Genomic DNA, 23,256 nt, shown 5'->3' with positions numbered 1-23,256 from the left:
TCACCCCTCGTAACACCTGCCGCTCAGCCCGGCCACGAACACGGAAGCGGTCGGCTGCTCTAGCCGGGGCCTTGGGGGAAAGCAGGCTGGCAGTGATTGCGCAGCCCTTCTGTGCCATGAGGCAGAGAGCCGGGGGAAGAAGTGGGGCGGGTGGTGCCAGGGCCGCACCTGGGAAGGAGTGTGCCCTTCCCTTCAACTTCTACAGCGAGAGCCAGAAGGAGTCTCGGACTCACGTTACCTCCCGCAGCTGAGAGCTGGAGGAACATGAATTCACTGCTCAGCTACATGGTGTAGCTTCTCTCTCTGGAAAGTAAGACCTTTTTGAATCTCATATGGGAAAACTATATTTCTTTCTTTACAGTGGCTTATTTCCTTCCTTTCCTCATAGCTGTCTTTCTTGGGGTCCATCTCCCTGGAGAAGTTTCTAGAAAGTCTGGTCCAGCTGGATCCTAGCTCAGACGGGCTCTCGGGAGCTGACTTGGTAGATACCAGTCTGCTATTTCTATTGAGTGGCCGCTGCTATAGGAAAGCCACGTTTTCTCCTCCTTGGGGAGGGCACCCACGCATTACGGGGCCCCTGGTTTGGGGTCACGGTCACCACGGACACTAGCATCTGTTTCTAACACTAAGACAAGGGCGGCTGGGAAGGCGAGACCTTGATCGAAGGAGAGGGTGGTGAGGAGGGTTTTGTGCCTTCGAGGCAGAGTCACAGCTGAGCCTTGGGCTCTGACCCCACGTTTGCTCACCAGGCCCTTACGGAGCGACCAGCTGCTGTGCCCCGAAATACCAGGGTGCTGCATGACTGGGAGCCTCACTGGCTCCTAGGGGCGCTCCGGCTTTTCTGTGACGAGGACCCCTTTTTATTTTAATGTTTATTTATATCTGAGACAGTGAGAGACAGAGCGTGAGCGGGGGAGGGGCAGAGAGAGAGGGAGACACAGAGTCGGAAGCAGGTTCCAGGCTCTGAGCTGTCGGCACAGAGCCCGACGCGGGGCTCGAACCCACGAACTGCGAGATCATGACCTGAGCCGAAGTCGGATGCTCAACCGACTGAGCCACCCAGGCGCCCTGAGGACCCCACTTGAGAGAGTTACAAAGAGATGGGGGGCTGATTACCTGCCCAGTGGACACAGGCCCCCCCACGGACACACGGAAAAGAACACCAGTATAGGTGTGTGCAGAGGTGTGGCTGTGTGCACACGGAGAGTGTGTGTGCAGGCGGGGTGGGCGTGTGGCTGTGTGTGCACATTGGATGTGCCTGCCCCCCTCCCCCCGCTCTGGAGGGTCTTTGTGGGGCGTCCTGACTCTGGGCTCAGATTTGGTGGGAGGTGCTCACAGGGTCCAGGACCCATGGCAACAGCGGCCTCCCCTGGCGAGTGCAGGGCGTGGGCCACCCCAGCCCGGTGGCTTTCAGCCTCTCGCACTGTGCCCCTGCCCCGTCTGGTCTATCTGTACTTGGTCCTGAGACCTCGCAGGCTGCTGGGGACCAGCTACAGGGCAGGTCTGAGCTGGCGCTCCCCATCTTCTCCTGTGGCTGGACACCCCCACGGGGGACGTCTCTGGGGCTCGCAGACCCGGCCACAGCTCTCCTGGTGCCAGGTGGGTTTCCACGGCCCGCCTTCCCCTTCCTTCTGGGGCCACAGATGAGCCCCCGTCCTCTCCTCTCGTGCGTCCCAGGCAGGTCTTTGCCCAGAAAAGTCTCCACACCGGGGCCTCTCTGTTGCCCTCCCTGCAGAGCTCAGGAAAGGCACCCAGCAACCCACAGCCTCAGTTTCTACATCCACTAAATGGGACTCTGAAAAGGGACTGGCCAGACAGTTTCTGCAGGGGCACGATTCCCCCTCGTCATGCAGGAGTGGAAATGGGAACGGTCAGTTGTCCAAGGAGCTACTCAAGATCGCACGACACACTTATCCGCGCACGTGTGGCAACACTGAGGTCGTGTGGCAACACTGAGGTCGTTCTTGAGTCCGCCTGTGAGCTCCTCGTCTGGGCTCTCCTGCGCGCACAGGGCCCCCTGAATAAATAAAGGGAGGCTCGTCCCTTAGGTCCCAAATAGAGGTTTCACCGTGCGCAGCGGTCTACAAGGGAGCCTGTTCCGCCCTGAAAAAGCCCCAGCCCCAGCCCAGCCTCCCGCGTCTCAGGGAATCGCTCCCACCCAGCCTGAGCCCTCGGAGCCCACCGGCGGCTCACTCCCCAGCCCGCGAGGGCCACCGGCAAGGTGCCAGAAGCCAGCACAGCCCGGGGCTGCGGGCACGCGGGATGCCACATGAGGCGCAGAGAGAGACGGCTCTAACATCCGGAAGGATCCTGCGTCCACGGTTTCGTTGGCTGTTTAAGTTCTTACTCTGCTTTTTACAAACGAAAAGCAGAAGGCACAGATGGTGTCAATGCAAGAGAGTCGGCAGGGATGCCATGAGTGGGACCCGCCCAATGTCCCCCCAGGGCCCCAGGTGACACAGGGACCCGCCCGGTGACCCCCCCAGGGCCCCAGGTGACACAGGGACCCGCCCGGTGACCTCCCAGGGCCCCAGGTGACACAGGGACCCGCCCGGTGACCTCCCAGGGCCCCAGGTGACACAGGGACCCGCCCGGTGACCTCCCAGGGCCCCAGGTGACACAGGGACCCGCCCGGTGACCTCCCAGGGCCCCAGGTGACACAGGGACCCGCCCGGTGACCTCCCAGGGCCCCAGGTGACACAGGGACCCGCCCGGTGACCGCCCAGGGCCCCAGGTGACACAGGGACCCGCCCGGTGACCTCCCAGGGCCCCAGGTGACACAGGGACCCGCCCGGTGACCTCCCAGGGCCCCAGGTGACACAGGGACCCACCCAATGACCTCACGTGGCCCAAGGTGACACAGGGACCCGCCCAGTGACCTCCCAGGGCCCCAGGTGACACAGGAACCCGGTGACCTCCCAGGACCCCAGGTGACACAGGGACCCGCCCGGTGACCTCCCAGGGCCCCAGGTGACACAGAGACCCGCCCAGTGTCCCCCCAGGGCCCCAGGTGACACAGGGACCCGCCCAGTATCCCCTCAGAGCCCCAGGTGACACAGGGACCCGCCCGGTGACCGCCCAGGGCCCCAGGTGACACAGGGACCCACCCAGTGACCTCCCAGGGCCCCAGGTGACACAGGGACCCGCCCGGTGACCTCCCAGGGCCCCAGGTGACACAGGGACCCGCCCGGTGACCTCACGTGGCCCCAGGTGACACAGGGGCTGGGACGGCTGTGGCCCACCAGCGGGCCCGCCCGGGCAAACGCCCACCTGGGAGGGGGCACCGGGGCCCACACGGCTGGAATGCCCCGGTGAGATCTGGTCATGCAGGTCACAGAGGTCACAATGTGTGGGGGGCGTGGTTCAGATGCTCGGGTTCCCACTGAGAGTCTCTCCGCGATCTGAGAAGTCACGGCGACATTCGAGGAAGCTCCCTGCTGCCCCCTCCCCAGCCTGCCCTCTGCCCTGAGAGCAGGGGCCCGTCCGGCCCTGGCAGAACCCACAGGGACCGCCCCGGACTCATGACCATGTGCTGGGCACCCCGTGGGTCTCCAACACGACCACCCCCAACCCCTTCAACGGAGGGGCGTGCAGAGACCTCGTCTGCTCTGGGAGGACCCCCTCTGTCGGCCGCTAGCAGGCAGGTGAGGGCCCTCCATCCTGAGCCAGGCTCTGGCCCGCAGACCCCGCAGGGGCGCCCGCTCTGTCTGCTCTGCTGGTGCGTCACCGTCCCGCTAACGCTGCATTAGGGAAGGTGACGGCTCCACTCGGTCGGGACCCCCGGCAGCCTCCTGCCCAGGTGCCGCCCGGCTCCTTCAGGGAGGCGTCCCCACTGGGTGAGGACCCCAGGCTGAGACTGACCCCGAGTCCCCTCGGGGCTCCGGCCGAGTCCAGCTCTGCCCACGACTCCCGGGAGGACCCAATGCCCCCTCACTGCCTCCATGCGCCCACTCCCTGTGCCCGTGCGGCCAGGGCAGAGCCACCAGCTGGGTCCGGTCCCAGCCACCTCCTTGCTGGCAGGGAGACCGACTGGCCTTCGAGCTCCCTAAAGTCTCGGGTCTTTTACGACAGCCCAGGTTGCCAGGCGGCCTTCCGAAGGGGGGCGCTGACAATCCAGGGCGAGGTCTGCAGCCTGGACACCCGCCCTCTGTCCCTGCCCCACGGCAGCGCTGGCTTTGATGTCCTTCCCTTGCCTGCGCTAACCGGGCGGCTGCCCCTGCCAGCCCCACACCGGACCCCAGCCGGCACGGGGGCACGGCGGCCCCGGCCACCTACCACGAGCAGCAGACCCGTGGCCCACGTTCACAGGCAGGTGGCACCTAGGGGACGCAGAGATGACAGAGCGGGCGGGTGGTGCTCTTCAAAGGCGGCACCAGAAGTGCTCTGGCTGAGGCCTTGCCGTCCGCCGTCCACAGTGGGGAGGGCGGCCCTGTGTGCTCCGGGAGCTCAGGATCAAACCCCTTCCCTGGTCTCCTTCCTGGGAACACTGACGGGAAAATGAACACTCCCAGTATGGAGTCAGCTCTGCGCGGCCGGGTCTGGGCCTCTGAGCTGGAGTCCCGCTGGGCCGCTGTCTGTCCCGAGCCCTGGGACCGGGTGGTGCCCACACTGGGGCCGCTGTCCATCCCGAGCCCTGGGACCAAGTGGTGTCCACACTGGGGCCGCTGTCCGTCCCGAGCCCTGGGACCGGGCGGTGCCCACACTGGGGCCGCTGTCCGTCCCGAGCCTTGGGACCGGGCGGTGCCCACACTGGGGCCGCTGTCCGTCCCCGAGCCCTGGGACCGGGAGGTGTCCACACCGGGGCCGCTGTCCGTCCCGAGCCCTGGGACCGGGAGGTGTCCACACCGGGGCCGCTGTCCGTCCCCGAGCCCTGGGACCAAGTGGTGTCCACACTGGGGCCGCTGTCCGTCCCGAGCCCTGGGACCGGGCGGTGCCCACACTGGGGCCGCTGTCGGTCCCTGAGCCCTGGGACCGGGCGGAGGACTGGCCAAAAGGACGTCTCCATGTACCTGTCTGTAGCAGCTGCACTGAATTTGGCTCCCATGCTGCAGTCACCCTTCCGGAGGGTCCAGGCAATGCCTGCTGTTTCCTGGGGTGTGTGGCCCACCCCACAGCCGGTCAGAAGACCCCCGCCGCATACAAGGAACCCTGACCCCTCAGCAGTCACGACCGCCCTCCACCACCCTCTACCAGCCCCGGCGGCCCCTCAGCGGACTTTTCTGCCCCCCCCCCCACGTCTGCCTTTTCTAAACAGTTCCTGTGAGCCAGTCACACACAGGTGGCCTTTCGTGTCTGGCGTCTTTCGCCTTGTGCGATGCGTTCAGGGCTGGTCCCCGGTGCGGCCTCTCGAGCGGAGGCCTTGCTCTGCTGGAGTGATATTCACTGAACGGCGGGACTCATCAGCAGCGGGGCGTCCGGGCCGTGCCGCACAATGTCGCTGCGGTCGCGCGAGCACGGCTCTCTGAGTGGGCGTGGCTTCCTCTTCTGTCGGGCGGACGCCCGGGGTCCCGCGGGACAGGAGCGGCGGGTCACGTGGTGACTACGTTTCCCTTCTGAGCACCCGCCAGCCTGGCCTCCAAATGGCCTGAGCATCTTTCTGCTTCTCTTGACGCCTGTCCCCTAAGCACTTTCTCGAAAGGCAGTTCTTAGCACATCCTTCCCGAGGCCTCCACGTGAGACCGAACGGAATTAGAACCACATGCGAGCACCTCCTTCGTGTTCGGGCTGCCCGCTCCCCGACTGGGGGTCTCTCTCCCCACTTTCCTTGCTGTTCCCATTTGCCGTTTCCGGACCTCCCTGCCGCTGGGCTAGCCTCCTGTCTGCGTGCCGTCCCTCCTCCGCGCGGTTCGGAGCCAGCCCTGCTGTGGGGGCTCCACTGCCTCCCGACCCTGTGACCTGTGTGTTTTTGGGAAGGTGGGTTTGGCTTTCGGAGGTTTGGGCTGTCAAGGTAAGTCTGGGCGGCCCGCTGAAGGCGGGGCCCCGCGTGGGCCTGTCGGGCTCCAGCTGACTCTGGAACCTCACGGCGTCCTCATCTGTACAGTGGGGAGAACAGTCTATGGCTCACGGTGGCCGTCAGCCTGAACAGGTGGGTTTACGTGCGTGTGCACAACAGCGTCTGAGCATGTGTACTGTCCGGAGTGTTCCTGGTTATTCCCGATTCCTCAGACGCGATTTATAGCGACTGCATCCCTGTCCTCACCCTGAAGCCACCTGTCCCCTCACTTTCTCCTGCCGTCCCACGGTCTGGGTGGCCACGTCCAGTCTGGAGTCCCCGGGGAATTCAATGTGGAGTGAGGTGAGCGGTCAGACTCTGACTTGAGTTGCCCCCAAATACGAAGCCCGTTTTCCCCGGCCCGCTGTCGGGGGCCCGTCCCTTCCCCCACTGGTCTGTGCAGCTCACCGCACCCCTCAGTCCATCCCACGGATGCCCACGTTCCACTCGGGGCCACGTGTCCGTGGAGCAGGAAGTAACCCTGGGAAGGCTAACACTTTGCATCAGGTTTAAAGTCTGTCCTCGGTCCTTGTATCAAGGACCAGGGGGGTGACGGCTGGGGTGCAGCCTGGGGGCCGCTCGGCGGCCCCCAGCCCAGGGCTCAGCCACCCACAAGCTCCCCCTGCACAGCCAAGTGCACGCCTGGCGGGACGTGGACACCTCGGTGGCCTCTGTCCCAGAGCCTTCCTCCACCTCCACCGTGACAGACCTACCCTCCCACAAAACGTACAATCCCTTGTGATGTTCCCAAAAACTTCATCGGAGATTTGACTGAACTTGTATTAAATCTAAAAATTAAATCTGAAGGCACAGACAACCACACAGGGTTTAGGCACTCACCGACTTTATCGAAAAAGGGATTTATTCAAATCCCTTTAATTGTCTCTGATAAGACTCTGCCCTTATCTTTATACAGGTAATCAACCTTTTCTCACTAAAACGTTATTTCGAGTGACTTCACATGTTTTCTCCTGTTATCAACAGAGATCTCCCCTCCCTCTTACTTACTCAGGTTTATTTCACTTGTGTATTTTTAACACACCCTTACGCTTCTGAAACACATTTGCCTTGAAGTAGGAACAGAACCAACTTCTGTTTTGTCTAGCCTCTCCTGCACAGCCAGGTAGGCAAGTTTCTTCCTCAAGTCTGCGGGCAAGTTCGCCTGCTTTCGCCTCCTAAACGACGTTGGCCACATTCAACCAGCTGCTAATTCTGTATCCCCGCGGGCAGGCTCGGAGGACCTCCCCTCACCTAGCCCCGGGTTGGCAAACTCAAGTGGCAAAGGGCAGGGGGTACAGATTTTCAGCTTTGCAGGGGGTAAAGTCTCTCTTGCAACCACTCAAGTCTGCTGCTGCAGCCCCGAGGCATCCCTAGACCACCTGTAAGTGAAAGGAAGGCTGTGTTCCAATAAAACTTTATTTATAAAGATAAGTAGGGGGCCGGATTTGGCCACCAGGCCATAGTTTGCTGATTTCTGACCTAGAGCTTATCTGATCTCAGCTTGTATCTGCAAAAACGTACAGATGAACACAAGGGGACAACCCTCTGTATTCATAATTGGTCCATTTTAATAAACCGATTAGTTTTCAAGGCGTTTCAGCGGCTTCTGCAGAGGCTTGGAAACACCTGTTTTCCTCATCTGTGGGTAACAATGACTGTATTTTCTCGTATCAAATAACTGCGTGCCTGCACTTGCCAGACCTTCGAGAAGGTCATCACGGAGACGGCTGCCGGCTGCCTCGGCGTCATCTCAGATGGATGTTAGGTTCCGGGGTGGGGGGGCCCCCTGCCTTCTCCTCCAGGTGGCCTTGGAGGTCTGTGGTATGGATGCTGTGGTCTGATATTTTCCTTAGGAATAAATGTGGTTCCTGCCTGGTGCCTTTTTCAGCATCTATGGAATTAGAGCTCGTGTTTATCTGAGCCTCCTGTGGGGCTGGTTGTCTTTTCTGGTTCTAAAATATTAAAATAGATGTTTATTTCTTACCTAAATCTACTCTGTGGTGCCTGCTGTGTTTCTTAAAGGACCGAGTTATTCAGCACTCTGTTACTTTACGCAGGCACAGATGCGTGTCCCAATCACCCCCGCACATTCTGGGGGTCCCCCAGATGTATCCACCAGCCCAAAACAATGCGGGGCATACGGGGGCCCCCAAGGGCACTTTGCTGAGTGAGTCCAGTGCTCAGCACACTGCCCGAGCCACATCACAGACAGTCTTTGTGGACCACAATGGCTTTGTGTGTTCTCGGACCTCTGGGGAGACAGCAGGTGTCGTGGTTTCCCTAGTCTCTAAAACGAATGGGGCAATTTTCTGGTATTTGGGGAAAAGATACCTGCACATTAATGTTTTTAAGAACATGGCTGTTGGGACGCCTGGGTGGCTCAGCCAATTAAGTGTCCGACTTCGGCTCAGATCATGATCTCACGGTCTGTGAGTTCGAGCCCCGCGTCGGGCTCTGTGCTGACAGCTCGGAGCCTGGAGCCTGCTTCAAGTTCTGTGTCTCCCGCTCTCTCTGCCCCTCCCCTGCTCACACGTTGTCTCCCTCTCTCAGAAACAAATAAATATTAAAAAAGTTTAAAGATAAAGTTACTTAAAGACATTAGTGTGCCAAAGTCCATGTTTCACTGTGCCTGGCAATACACCGTGTGTGGCTCTTATAACATTTGGAAAGTGATTAAACTGCATGGACTTTATCGTCTGGGATGTGCTGGCTCTCCTGCGACAGTATTACTCTTCTAAATCCTTCAATTCTATGGCAGCCTTGGAAAGCGAGGGGGTTGGCATCCCACAGATTTTACGGATGTAGACACTGAGGCACAGAAAGCTCTGAGTTAGGCAGGTGTCAGGCGCTCGAGCAACAGACTGACTTCAGACCCTGAACGCGGCTACTCGAGTGTGACTTCACTTTTTTCATCCTTTCGCACCTCCCCACCCCGACCTTCCATTTGACCAAAACACTGTGGGAAGGTACTGGCTGCTGGGGTTATTACTATTTATTTATTTATTTTGGGGAGCATTTACATATACTGGAAAGTGACCAGAAAAGAAGGTTGACACATTTCCCTCTTAGGCAGGTTCCATTCGTGGATTATGGACTCTTCTGCAAGGGTTTCATCAACAATGGGCAACTGGAAACATCCTGTTTGTATGTTAATGTTCAGTACGTAGCTGCAAATTCAGCTGTGATATTTTTATTGTTCAAAAGATCTACGTCCTGGTTATTTTTATTGTTATCTGTGGTTTCTACTTGATCTTAACACAGATGTAAAGATTGTATAAATTTCCAACTAAAAATTATGTTTCTGATCATTTTGTTTATTTGCAGTCAGGCTCGCGTCACAGAAATGTATGCTAATCCGTGATACTTTCATTACGCTGGACTTTAATTATCGACATGTGTCAATAACTATAAACGTTTGTAGGACCCTACATGTATCATCTTTAAGCATTAAATCGACATGTTCCAATTTGGTCATTTTTACCTACTGATTTCCTTTCCCTCTCCTTGGCCAGGTATACCTTTATTTATTTGTTGCTTTAAAATTTTTGTTTGTAGGAGTGCCCTTAGAAGGTTTCCTATATTTGATTATTCATTTATTTATTTAATTTAAATTTTATTTTTAAAGTTTACATCCAAATCGACGTATAGTGCAACAACGATTTCAGTATATTTGATTATTTTAAAACCTGATTTAAGCGGTCCTTGCCTTTTAGTAGGGGAGACTAACCCACTTACGTTTATTGTCACCGCTGGCACAGACGTTGTCATGAAGAGCACGTCCCACTCCGATTTCTGGTTATGGTCCGTTCACGGTTCAGGTCTTTGTACACACGCACGTTTCACACGTTTTCTCCTCAGCCGTAGTTTGAAGGAATCAGGTTCTTCTACTATCGGCCACCTTTGTGTAATCGAAAGCACTCTCAATGATGAAGCCATGTCTCTAACGACCTAAGTCATCATGGGTCCTCTACTCCACGAACAGACGTTAGGTCACTCTTCTCTTACTCACCAGCTGCTCCGGCATGTCAGCCTCTGTTAATCTCACCAGAGGCTACAAATTGGTTTACTATCACACGACGATTATCTTTCACAATATACAGTGTGCTAAATACATGCTGTGGATTTTGCGTTCAACTTCCTAAGCACACGCACAGGGGTGATTTGTTGGACTCCACGTATCTGTTGGTATCGAGAATCACCATTCTTCTTCTCACACATGACCTTTTCCCTCATCAGCTCTTGATTTTTATTTCTTCAATTGGCTTGAGATGATTTTTGTTCACATTTTCAGGGAAGCTTTGTGGGTGGTACACTTTCTAAATCCTTGCAAATTTAAAACTGTCTTCTTTAGTCCCTTGGTCTGAAAAGCAACTTGAACTAGGGTTGAATTCTTTTTTTTTTTTTTTTAATGTTTATTTATTCTTGAGACAGAGAGACAAGAGTGTGAGCGGGGCAGGGGCAGAGAGAGGGACACACAGAATCGTAAGCAGGCTCCAGGCTCCAAGCTGTCAGCACAGAGCCCAACGCGGGGCTCGAACTCACAAACTGTGAGATCATGACCTGAGCCGAAGTCGGACGCCCAACCGACTGAGCCACCCAGGGGCCCCGAAGTGGGGTTGAATTCGTAAGTGACAGTATGTTTCAGTCAAATCCCTGGTGGTGATCCTTCCTTTCCTTCCGGTTCAGAGGGCGGCTGGTCTGTGCCTTCATAGGTTCCGTGGACCTCTTTCCTCCTGTCTTAATTTTATTTCCCTGATTTAGCCTGGCTCGGGATGAGGCAGCCCCCTCTCATCCTTTCCATGCAAACACAAGGCCATGGGGTGCGTGGGTCCTGATGCTTCTGTCCTGTTTGTAGTTGGGGGTTTTCTTTCCAGTCCTATTTTTGCCCTAATCTGACGATTCTTTCTTTCCTGGTCACGGTGGCTTCCCCTCTGGAGCGCCCCGTTTCTCAGGTTAGGAATGTGCCCTCTGCCCTCACACCTACCGACTTTTTTCTCTCTGGCTCGTTTCGTGGCTTTCTCCTACGACCTGTTCCTTGGCTGAAGACCCCCCCACTTCACGGCATCGGTTTTCTGCAGGGACGGTTCCTTCATTCACAGCTCCCAACGCCTTTCTCGATTCCACTCATGTTTCGGGTATCCTGCCTTTCCTCCAGCTCACCCAGCAAACCTCCTTTGCCCCGGGCGGTCCTTTCTCTGTGGCTCGCGGCTCCCGGGTCACAGAAGGCACAGCCCCCTGTATGTCTCTGACACCCACCGGCAGACATTCTCCAGAAGTCTCCTCTGTGTACCTTAAACAACTCTTGTCAGAGCTAACTCTGCCTTTAATTCTTTATGAAGTATTCCTTTCCACAGTGTGCATTTTCCCACAGGTTCCTGTTTGAACTTGGGCTCTGATGTTTTTTTAACCCCCCTTCGGACAAGCAGAGGCCTAGCCTGGCCTGGAATGAGCCAAGAGGCCCGGTGGCAAGCAAGTCTCCAACCTTCTTCTGGGTTCCCGGGCGGGGCGGGGGCGGGGGGAGCCCTGCGGTTCCAGGCTGGCCTGGAAGGTCTGGATGCACAGAGACCCCCAGCCGTCACGTGACCCCAACAGGCTCTCAACCGGTGGGGGAGGCGGCTCCCAGGGGTGTTTATCCCCCTTGGGGGGTCAGGTGCTCTGCCTCGGCTGGAGAGAACGCTGAACTGAGTGGACACACAGGCCCCTGCGTGAGCCACCGCGTTGCCCTCTCCTGCCCACCCCGCCCCTTCCAGTGAAGCTCACCTCCACCCACCGCCTCCTGTCCTGTCACGCTGCTGGGAGTCAGTCTCTGCAGGGCGATCGGGGGGGGGGGGCGCTCCTGCTGGCCCGACCCCACCTCTGCAGGCTGGTTTCCCCATGGGTGCCGCCGGGCCTGGGGCTCGAGGGCGGGCCCGGGCGCGATGAGGAAGTCGCAGGTTCTCTCTGGGCGCCCTCTCCATGGGCGAGGCTACCAAACTCAGCACGTGTCTCTCTTTTCTTTGAGTCAGGATGCGACGGCCAATTGGTTTTATTTCCCAAAATACATAAGACCGGAAGCGAGGCAAAGACCACGCAGCTGTCGTAACAAGCGTGACACCGTTTGAGTCCAGAAAGTCCAGCCGCCACATGAATCCAGGGGGCCCCGGCCGGTTCTTCGCAGACGTGGAGGAAGGATCGGACCATTCCTCTCTCCTCCAAACGTCCAACAAGCTGGTTCCGTCCTAGCGTGGATGGCCGTGGTAAAGGGGACGAGGGAAGCTCCTCCCTCCCCCACTCATCAGTCCCATGAAAACCTGAGGCCACGTGGGCAGAGACGACACAAAGTGAGACGCAGCCAAAATTCAAACAAAACCAAGAGACGCGGCAACACGGCCAGCACCCCGGGGCTTTCCTGCTACCCAGCGCCCACTACCAGATGGGCTTCCCAGAAGGGGCTGCGGGTATGGCTTCTTCCTGATGATGCAGCCGCTGGGGATGTGAGCACTCCAGAATATTCCGGAAGGTGCCACACGAGGAAAACCGCAACACTCAGACCCACACCGACTCCCCTGGGCTTTCATAAACCGTTCTCTCCCTTTCCCACCACCCCAGGGACCTGTGAGGTCAGCCTGGGGTGCACTCTTCCCCCATCCCACAGATGAGGAAACTGAGGCTACCAACGAGTGCATGAGAAATATCACCACGTGAAAGGGGTGGGGACGATCTCACGCAGAAAGCGGAGCAGCGGCCGGAGAGTGGGAGGCTTGTCACGGAGCAGGGCACAGCGGGGGGGAGGGGGTCACACACAGCGCCTGGCGGGGCCGAGCTCGGTGCTCCGGCCGGGGGAGAAGACGCGAGGGAGGATGGGTGCCAGAAGGCAGCGGTGGCGGCTCTGGACCCACCACCCAGGACCCGCGTCGTCCAGTATACGCCTCGGGTCTAACTGGGAGTTGACGTTTAAGGTAATTTGGGTTGAGACAGAAATCCTTGTGTGTTTTAGACTGGTCTTTAATGAGTGTCCACGTCACAGGCCGTGTGGTCCCCAAGTGGCACGCAGACAACTGGGGAGGGGTCGGCCGGCGGAGGACCCTGTCCCCGGTGCTGCTGTCCAGGCGGCACAGCTGGCCTGGGATCAGCAGCCCCCCACGCCGGGCGCACAGAGGACAGAGCCCGGAGGCACAGCAATGGAGACAGGTGCAGCGTGATCAGAACCAGGGGTGCAAGGGGCCGGCTGGGACGTGGGCGCCAGGCAGGGAAGGCATCCTGCCCTGGAGGTTTGTGCAGTGTGCACACTGACCGACTGACTTCTCGCTTATGTGATGTTACACATCACAGCACAGCCGAGAGGGGCTGGGTTTACCTCTGTCCTTTACAAAGAAGCAAAGCCCTAAGCAACGTCATTTGTAAGATCATAAGGACGTATTAAACCAACAGGAAAAAACATGTTTTGGATCACTTTGCCCAAAAGCTCACGAAAGCCGGGACCAGAAGACAGAATTAACACAAACAGTCCCAGCAACTCGGGATCACTCTGAACTTGATCAGCCCTTATCAAACACTCGCTGTTGACAAGGTGGCCCCTTCATGCTCGTGGGGTCGCAGGGACCCCCCTTGACTTCTGGGATAGCAGGAGAGCTCTGGGCAAAGGCACCGGGCAGGCCCCGACAGCCCACGGCCGTGTGGTGGGCTGGCAGGGTGGGCAATGTGGTGGCAGCAGCCGGTCCGCTCGCTCCAGAAGTTTCCCTTACGGGGGGGGGGGGGGCACATACTGTGTCTGAGGCTGGGTCCCCACCTTCCCTGTGGACTGCTGAGGCTTGGGACCATTTGACCTTCTCGGATCCCGGAGCCCCAGGCATCAGGGTGAGCGGTGGGACACGGAGGCCTGGCCAGTGCCTTCCGAAGGCCGGCATTTTCCCCCCATCTATTCAGCAGACACTTGTGACCTCACGTCTAAGCGATGGCCACTTGTGCAAGCCCAAATGGGGCCGAAAGCTGTCCCTCCACGGACTGTCACGGGGGCCCGTCAGCTCTCTCAGGGGCAGGACTAGGCAGGCTTCCTCCCCGCATCCCAAGCATCCAACATGGCTCCAGGAAGGATGGGGGTGGGGGCAGGGGAGGGGGGAGGGGAGGGAGAGCCCCGACGCTGTGCCCCAGCTGCCCATGCAGGGGCGAGGGGACGGCAGAACTGAGCCTCCCAGGCCTCGCGCTGGGGCCCGTCCCCAACCCTGATGTGGTCGGCTTGGCGGGCTGGCATCACCTCTGTGGCCTGAGGGACGCCCCAACCCCGTGGCTGGCAGGGTGGGCAATGTGGTTTCTCCACTGGGCACGTCCCCCCGCAATTCAACCGTGTGCCATTTACATATTTAAAACAATCCAGAGAACAACTGCTTTCAGGAAAATTGAGACTGATGCAGTGCCGTTACCCTAAACAGCTACCAGCACGTGATACCTCCCATCGCGAAATCGGCCGAAAGTGCCCACGGAAATAATGCGGGCTTGGTCAACCCAATTTTCCGTTTCTGGGCTCGCTTCTGCCGAGCAAATGAAGACTGCTGCAGCTCACGATGCTAGCTGGTGCCGGGCCGGCCGGCCGCGTTCTTTGTTTACACACGGAATCTATTAAAACGTCCAGCTATTACTGTGGTGATAAATAGCAGTGATTCAAGGAACACAAAATGGATTGCAGACAGGGATCAGAGTAATGACTCGGTATTTTTCATTGTTTGTGCGGCAGAAAGAATTAGCTGGGTGCGGGCACGGACTTGCTCGGGGGAGTTCTGCCCTCCGCTCGGCCTCCCGGGACGCTAACCCTAGAAACCTGACAAAAGCCCTGTGTCCTGGTAGGACGTGGTCATATTTGCTGAGATGCTCCCAGAGGGCAGATGAGAGGGGTTGGCTGGGAGTCCTCCCGCGTCTCCGCCCTCCTCCCCTCTGCTCCCCCGGGCGGCCACGCCCCATCCTGAGCCCAGACGCCTCCCTCCTAGCAGGGCACACCCGGGCCACGCTCTGTGCGCTGCCTGGGCTCCAGCGGACCCGCCATAAACACCATTCCATCCGATTCCACGTGCCTGACGGACGGCGGCCCCTCGGCCCTGCGGGAGGGGCCGCTCAGCCCCAGACCTCACGGCACGGCTGGCCCTCTGTCCCCTGATCCTTGCAGGCGGCAGGGGAGGTCCTGAGCCACGGGCCACCGCGCGCGGTTTCTCAGCCAAAGTTCCGCCCGGCATCCGCCGCGGGAGAGGAGAGCCCTGAACAGACGCCAGAAAGCACATCCTCGCGGGTGCGTGCGGGGCGTGAGGGGCTCCGCCACACGCCCCCACCGCATGGATCCCAACAGAAACTCTCCAGCTGAAAATCCTGTTTGTCCGTTAGAGGCACATCCATTACCCATCTCGTCCTCGCGCCAAGATGCGTAATAGCGCTCTACAAGTGGCGCGGGCGGCCGCTAATTCCCTCCTCGGGAACCCACCGCAGCGGACACGGCACAGGCTGGACCGGGGATGTTCCCGCGGGGCCCTCGTCCCATCCTGCGCTCTGATGAGGAGCCTCCTGGAGCCCCAGCCTCGTCTTCTGCGCCTGCTCTCTGACCCCGTGCCCTGCTGACCTGCACCGTCCCACCTGGAGGCCCACTTCCCGAGAGCCCGCTGCGGTCTCCCCACCTGCCCCCCAAATCCTGGGGCAGGGGCCGAGGGGAGACACAGCCCAACCTGGATCAACTCAGGGCCCAGGTTCCCCGCTGACACCACGGTCTGTTCCAGGCGCCTTCCCAGGAGCCCATGCGCCCCGCACCCGGGGCTGCTCACAGGGTTCCCAGGGTGTATTTCTCTGAAACAGAGGCCGGCCTGGGGCAATGTGTGCCGGAGGGAGCCCTGTCTACACGGACGGCTGCCCTGGGAGGGGAACGTGGCAAATGAGCTGCCTGCAGAGGCTGGGCACGCCGGGAAGGGCCTCGACGCACAGAGCCGGGGGCACTCGGCTGGGGGCCTGGGACAGCTGCCGGGGGGACTGATGGAAACCCCGCAGATCCGCAGGGACCACTGTCTCCCTCCCCCCAAAGCAGACAAGGAAAGACCTGACACAAGCCAGCCAGTTGTGGCCTCCGGCCAATAAAGCCCCGTGCTGCCTCGCTCGGGGCCCAGAGTCATTTTTCTTTTATTGGTTTTCAGAATGAGCAGCACAACGGCAGCTGAGACCCCGCTCTGTAATAAAAGCTTCTAATTGCTGGGATGGCTCATTCAAGATCAGAGACAAACCAGAGGCCCCCAAACACCTCCACGAGGCACTGAGCTCCTGGAAGCTGTCAGGATGATCCCACCTGTAGGGGCTCACGGCTGGCAGGCACGTCTGGAGAGCCCTGAAGGCCCGGGGCCCACGAAAGGGACCAGCAGCGCGTCCCCTCCCGGTGGGGCCAGAACCTGCAGTTCCCACGCGCAGCACGGGCTGGCCCGGACCGGGCACTAGGAGTGCTCAGGACATGCCGGCCGGTGCGGCGGGTGGACGGCCAGACGGGCGAGCCGGCCTTCAGCGGCCGGGAGAGCCAGGCTGGGGGCACAGCGATTTCAGGAAGTGACAGACTGCATCCACGTTCCCGGAAGTCCTGGAACTCAGGAGCGAAGGCGCCCCGGGTCGCCCTGAGCACGGAGGGCCGGAAGGAGGCCTCACAGGGGACAGAAAGCTGGGCGCACACAACCCCCAAGGTCGGCAAGGCTGCGGGAATTCCTACTGACCCGTGGGCCTGGGGGGGCTGGGAGGGACCAGGGGACCCCTCGCAGAGAAGGGGGAGCAGACGCACCACACACAGGTCGGCCGCTCTGTGGTGGACGCCTGTGGACTTCCCTCCACGACCGCGCCCGCCACCCTCCCCGCTGGGGGCCTCCAACCCCCCCACCCCAGCCACGGACCCCGGGGGCTGCCACGCTGACTTCGGATGGCCTAGCGCCTAGTGTGTGGGCCGGGGGGTGGTCCTGGATGCCTACAGGAGTCACCAGGCCAGAAACACGAGTCCATTCTGACACCTGCCCCTCCCACAACAGCTGCCACTGTGTCCCCTCTCTAACACCGCAGACCCAGTGGGTCCCCTCGTCTGCAGCTGGGACCACAGAGTCTCATCTGCAACCCTCTCCCTGACAGAGTGACCTCGAGCCCGTGGCCCCAGCCGGCCTCGCAAAGACAAAGCCCTCCTGAAGTTGTCCCTGTGCCCCCGGCGCACGCAGAAGGCACTCTCCGGCATCTTCCATATCCCCTGGGGCCCTGCCTCACCCTTGGAGACGACCGGGGCCCCCCAGCTCCTAAGAAGCCAGGCTGTCTTGGGAGCAGGGCGCCCGTGCCCATGTGGACCGCTCTCCTCCAACTGTCTCTGCCCACTTCAGACAGCCGTCGCCTCCCCGGGGAGTCACCTGAGGACCCTCCTGGGGCTCCGTGGGGGCAGGGCTCGTGCCCACCAGGACTTCCCGGACCCGCAGTGCCTCACAAATAACGGGCTCACGAGATAAGTAATAAATAAAGCTCTCCCGTGGGGGAGAAACGCTAGACCAGCCCAAAGCTTGGGGGCCCCACGGCTGCAGTGGGCTGTGCCGGGGCTCCCCTGGGACTCGTCCTGCTCAGTCCTCCTCTTCGCTTACGGAGGACTTTATTCCCACTGCAGGGGGTGCACCGAGGGGCCCCGCCAGCTGGAGGCGCTCTCTCCCGCACCCGGGAACATTCCTCCAGTCCCGGAACCCCAGGTCGGGAGCTGCGTCCTGGAAATCGGGAAGACGTGTGCTGCTCAGGTCTGGCTTCGAGCGACTGGGCAGGACAGCAGCGGCCGCATCCGAGTCTGAACGTGACCCTCTCCCCTCCGGCTTTGGGCCGGCCCGCGGCCCCGCGCTGACTCACCCCTCCCTCCGCAACCTGCACCTCTGAGCTCTGGGGATTTCTTCTCTTACGTATTTCTTTGATAATCTGCTCTCCTCCGTTTCTCTCCGTTTTTGGACCCCATGTTCTTCGGACCTCCTGAACTGGTCTCTGTGTTTCCTACTTCTCGTCAACAGTCGACGCTACGACTTTCTGGAAGGCTCCGTCCTTCCACCGGCGGGCTAACAGAATCTGCTCTGCACACACATACTCGTGCACGTGTATGTGCACACAAATGCGCACGCGTGTGTAACCACAGGTGCACATGTGCTCACGTGTGCATTTTATACATATTTTATACTTCCGTCCTCATAAAAACTATACACGTAATCCCCCCAAAATGCCTTTTATCTCCCTGGTGTCCAACTCAGCGTCTTAAATCCCCCATGACTCTTGTCACAAATCTGGGGCACGAGAGCATGGGGGTGACAGCTCACCCCTGTGTCGAGAGAGGTCGGCGGGGGCCCCTCACAGGGGAGCACGGTGGATGCGGGGACATCGCACCCCCCTCCCCCGCCCCGGGGGGCTCAGGGACCCCACCTGGGGGCGGAAGGGAAGCGGTCGGGGACGTGTGGCCCCAGTGGCGTGCCCTCCTCCTGCCGCCTTCCCACCCCCTGCTCCCGCGGGCCCCCCGCCAGCTTCTCTGTGTGGCCACTGGCCCCACGGCCTTCCGGGCGCCTGTGCCTCCGGCCTGTGGTTTGCGTCCTCTGTGCTCCCTGCTCGAGCACCGGCCCTTTGCTTTCCCCCACGTCCTCCAGCGTGGCCTGCGGACCCAACGGGCAGAGGCTGGGCTTCCCAGAAGGGTCCTCGGGCCCCACGCCACGGCGACCCACCTTGGGCTTGTTTAAATTAGCGGACGGGACGGGATGGGACCCTCGTCCCACCCAAAATTCATGCCCACTGACCCTCGGGAAGTGACATTTTTGGAAACGGAGTCATCTTAGGTGTAATAAATAAAGCTTGTGAGACAGAACGATCCTTAACCTGGGATGGGCCTGGACGTGACGGCCGAGCGTTCTCGAGGGAACCACTGGCTCCCGCAGGCACACGGCCACGTGACGACGGAGCCCCAGACCCGGCCTGAGGCCGACGGACCCTCCCTCCTCTCCTCTGGAGGAGCCTCGCCTCGACATCTGACCTCCGGCCCCCAGAGCCCAGTGAGAATGAGCTGTGGCCGCGGTCACTTGGGGGGCGGGGGGCGCAGGGGACTCACGGTGGAGGGGTCCTCCAGAGAGACAGCGCTCCGGGAGCTGAGGGGGCCTGTGCTTCTCAGGACCTGGGTCTTCAGGAAGATCCCCCACCTGGAGACGCGCCAGACATGGGCCCCGCCCTGGCACGAACCCCCTGGGGCCGTCTGCCGTGGGGCCAGGCGGGAGGGCCTGCCTGCACGGTGCCTCCTGCCGTCTCCTCTCCTTCCCCATGTGCCTTTCTCCTTCTCTTGTCCCTGTCACTTTATACGGGTGTCCAGATGGCAAACATGAGCAGCACGTGTGTTTTTGTTTGTTTCTTTTTTAACGGGGGGCCCAGAACATTTGCTAGGTTCTTGGTCCTTTTAAGATTCTCAGTGCAAGTGTGTGGAGAGTGTGTGGGGGTCCAGTGTGTGGGGTCCAGGGTGTGGGGGTCTAAGGTGTGGGGTCCACTGTGAGGGGGTTCAGTGTGTGGGAGTCCAGGGTATAGGGGTTTAGGGTATGGGGGTCTAGGGTGTGAGAGCTAGGATGTGGGCATCCAGGGTGTGGGGGTCCCGGGTGGGGTGGTCTAGGGTGTTGGGGTCCAGAATGTGGGGGTCCAGTGTGCGGGGTCCAGGGAATGGGGGTAGTGTATTGGGGTTCAGTGTGTATGGGGTCCAGGGTATGGGGGTCCAGGTGGGGGTGGTCGAGAGTGTGGGGGTCCAGGGTATGGGGGTCCAGGGTTTGGGGGTCTAGGTTGTGGGGTCTAAGGTATAGATCTAGATGTGGGGGTCCAGGGTGTGGGTATTTTAGGGTGTGGGGGGTCTAGGATATGGGGGTCCAGTGTGTTGGGGTCCAATGTGTATAGGGGCCCAGGGTGCAGGGTGCAGGGGTTCAGTGTGTGGGGGGTCTAGGGTGTGGGGTTACAGGGTGCGGGGGTCGAGGGTGGGGTGTTAGGGTGTGGGGGTCCAGGGTGGGGGGGTCCAGGGTGGGGGGGGTCTAGGGTGAGGGGCCCCAAGCTTGCAGGAGGCCAAGGCGGGAGCTCCGGGCCAAGCGGGCCATCTGGACAACACATCATCCTCAGGACTGTGCAGATGGGCAGTGGAAGGGACAGTGGCCCCCACCCCGTCCCATGCTGGCTTGCTCGGCCCAGACAAGGGCTCTGTGGAAAGACACTCAGCACCGTGGGGGTGTTAACAGGCAGGACCCAACAGGAATCAACGACAGCCAACCCCACCCCCGCCCTGGCGCTCGTCTGCGGTGTGAATTGGTCCGTAGTGAGCGCTGAGCTCCGGGACCGGTCGGCAGGCCAGGCCGGGCCGCCGGGCATCCCCTCCCAGGGTCTAGCCGAGATGCCAGGGCACCGTGACCCCCTGACTGCCTGCAGTCCCGAACAGCCGGGCAGGATGTCCACCTCTGGGCACGGACGAGCTCAGGCTGCGGCCACCGGGCCTCGTCTCAGAGCCGGCTCCTGGGAAGTGTGGTTTCGGGGGAAGCGAGTTTCCACGAAGTCCCAGTTCCTGAGCAGAACGGGACAGACACTCCCCCCAACCGGGCGCTCGCTCCGCACAGATCTCAAGTGTGGCGCCTAATGGCTGACCGGGAACGTGGGTTTCTATCTGGTTCTGGGGACGGAGCACCAGTGCGCGGACGAGCACCTGATGACACATGCAGTTCATGGCCTCAGCGCCTGACACGGGGGAGGGAGCGTCCTCCCGGGTCACGTTCCTGGTGCAGGCCGACGTCCACGGGCCAGCGGAGCGAGAAGCGGAGCCTGGGGCCACACAGCCGCGGGAGTGCCCCGAGGCCGCCGGGCCACCACACCTTGCCGTGTCCTGCCGTGACGACCCCATCTCCCTGGTGACCCCGTGCGTGGGCTTTTCGCTACGCGGCATTCACCCTCACGACGCAGGACTCTCTCGTTTTACTCTATTTCTTCTAACTTCTTTTAAATGCTGATCATGATCCAGGAAATTAACTTCACGACCCACTAATGGGGAGCAAGCTGCCCTCTGAGGAGCCATGCTCTAGGACACGCAAACACCAGCACGCGCCCGGGGTCTCTCCCCAGGAGCTGGAGTCATTAACGTATCGCACCCGCGTACGGGGGCCCTGCGTGAGGGCCGCTCACAGGTGGGTGGGCACAGAGAAGGGAACACGGAGGCGTGAGGTGAGACGTGGTGGGGGGAGGGGCACCGCTCCAGATGCGCTCTAGCCACTGAGTTGGAATTGGCTGTCACCTGGCCAAGCCATCACGAGGTCCCTCAGAGCCCATCTCACGGGAAAACTGTCGTGATGGAAGGGGAGACCCCATAGCGCTAACTGAGCATCTATAAGAGAATCGAGATGCGACCTTGAAACCCAGACTATGCCTCCAATTATACGGTGTTTGGGTCAAGAGCTCAAGTAAACTTTTCAGAAAGCTTTGCAAACGGGTCACCACAGCCCAGCCTTGCCGTGAGAGCCGGAGCTCTGTCTGGAGACACCTGGGAAGACCCCCGCCCTCCGGCTTTATCACACTGACCCCTCGGTCCCCACGGATGGAGGACAGTGGCCCTGGCCAGCTAAGGTCTGCGTGTCCCCAGGTCTCCCCCGTTTGGGAATGGCACACAGACGGGGACCCTAGAATAGTGAGCCCCTGGAGCTGGTGGCCACACGTCAGAAGCTCCCCTGGGCTCCCTCGGAGCCGCCAGGCAGGTGACAGGTCCCTGCACACCTGATGGGCATGAGGACAGGGTGGCCATTCCCGTGTTCATCGCGGGTGAACAAGTGACTGTCTCAGCTGAGGGCCACATGTGGCCGGTGCCCCCCGCCCAGCCCACGCTGCCACCAAAGGAGAACTGCCTAACTCCCACCAACGGGCAGCCGCTGCTCAGACCGTGCCCCCGAGGGGCCTGGAGCATATGGGCTCCACCCAGAGGCCGCGGGTTTTCCTCTGGCCCAGCTCCTGAGGGCTGCGGCCCCCACAGCAATCCCGGGAGGAGGCCTGGAACCCCGTGGGGCTTTCCAGATGCTTCCCCAGGGACCCCAGACCTCCCTGACTCAACGTTCCCGAGGCGGGAGTCACAGCCAGATCACAACCTACTCCAGTCCTCAGTTTCTAGGTGGAGCTTACGAGGAATGGCGCGATTGGGGTGAGAATGGGCCAGCAGGCAGCAGAGGTCATTGCCGTGTGGGCCTCAGCCTGCAGAGCCCCAGGGACAGAACCAGAGGACACGGGCGCCGACTCCCGTGGCCTGGGCCGTCGCCGCACAGGCCTCGAGGAACTTACCTTTGGAAAAGGGACCTCAGCGAGGAGTCCCAGGACCCCCTCCCCTCCCCTCCTGCCCCTCCCATCCCCACCCCCAAGGAACAGCAGCCATGGGGACAGGGCTGGTCTCAGCGCCTGGAAAGAGGGTCCGTGGTGTGCCCCTCAGTGGACAGGGGGATGCTGGGGAAGGACAGGGGGCACCTCGGGGGTTTGTCGGGGCCTCTGCCGAGTGGCCACTCTGTGGTGCCCGGGGCAGGAACAGACATTCAGGTCACCACCCCTCCCCAGTCAATCCTGTTCTTTCAAGAGCCTTCGCTCTGGGGGGGCCCCAACCCCTTCTCCTGGAGCTTCGAGCATGCCCCTGCCCCAGAAACGAGACAACACCACCAGCCACCGGTTGTGCGTGGGCCCTGAGCTACCTCCTGAGTGGTTCTGTCATGCTCTCTGAGACGGCCCAAGGGGACGGGGACAGCCCAGGGACCGACTGATTGGAGCCCAGAGAACGAGGCGGGCGTGGAGGCAGGCGTGGCCTCTCCACACCAGGAAGCCGACTGCCCCCGTCATCGCCGGTGTGGGGCCAGCTCCCCTCGAGGACCCAGTGCCCGGGGCCCGCCACCCGCCCTGCGTCCCAGAGCGAGCAGGGCCGCGTACGCACCGTGGTGGTCTTTATCCGCCCTCCGGGCTGCGTGCACGTCCAGCCTGACCGGTTGATCAGCAGGTCACAGCCTTCACCCTCCAGACACGGGAGCATGTCGCACCACTGCTTTGTCTTGATGATCCGAGCTGTGGGAGACAGGAGGGCGGTCAGCGTGGCTCAGCTGGGGCAGCGCCCGCACCCTGACCCCACCCTGGGCGCCGGCCACGGGGGCCGAAGGCCTGGTGGGCGGCGCCCGGGTCACGCGGGGCGGCCGGCCACTGCTGCCCCGGACCCCGTTCGGTGCTGCTCCCCGGGCCCGGCCCTGCCCCCAGCCCCCAGCCCC

General features: G+C 60.6%; 1 protein-coding gene across 2 annotated transcripts in view; it reads right to left on the bottom strand.

The window, feature by feature from the left end:
- Positions 1–23,256, bottom strand: part of TAFA5 (TAFA chemokine like family member 5) — a 191,756-nt gene that overhangs the window by 13,018 nt on the left and 155,482 nt on the right. For both annotated transcript variants that reach the window (XM_023257636.2, XM_011284349.4), the window contains exon 3: positions 22,932–23,059. In XM_023257636.2, the coding sequence (XP_023113404.1) occupies positions 22,932–23,059 (128 nt within the window). The remainder of the gene's footprint in view (positions 1–22,931; positions 23,060–23,256) is intronic.

This window comes from Felis catus, chromosome B4, assembly GCF_018350175.1.
Source record: "Felis catus isolate Fca126 chromosome B4, F.catus_Fca126_mat1.0, whole genome shotgun sequence".
Classification (NCBI taxonomy): Eukaryota; Metazoa; Chordata; class Mammalia; order Carnivora; family Felidae; genus Felis; species Felis catus.
The sequence above is the reverse complement of the archived record's forward strand: the minus strand, read 5'-3'. Positions and strand labels throughout refer to the sequence as shown.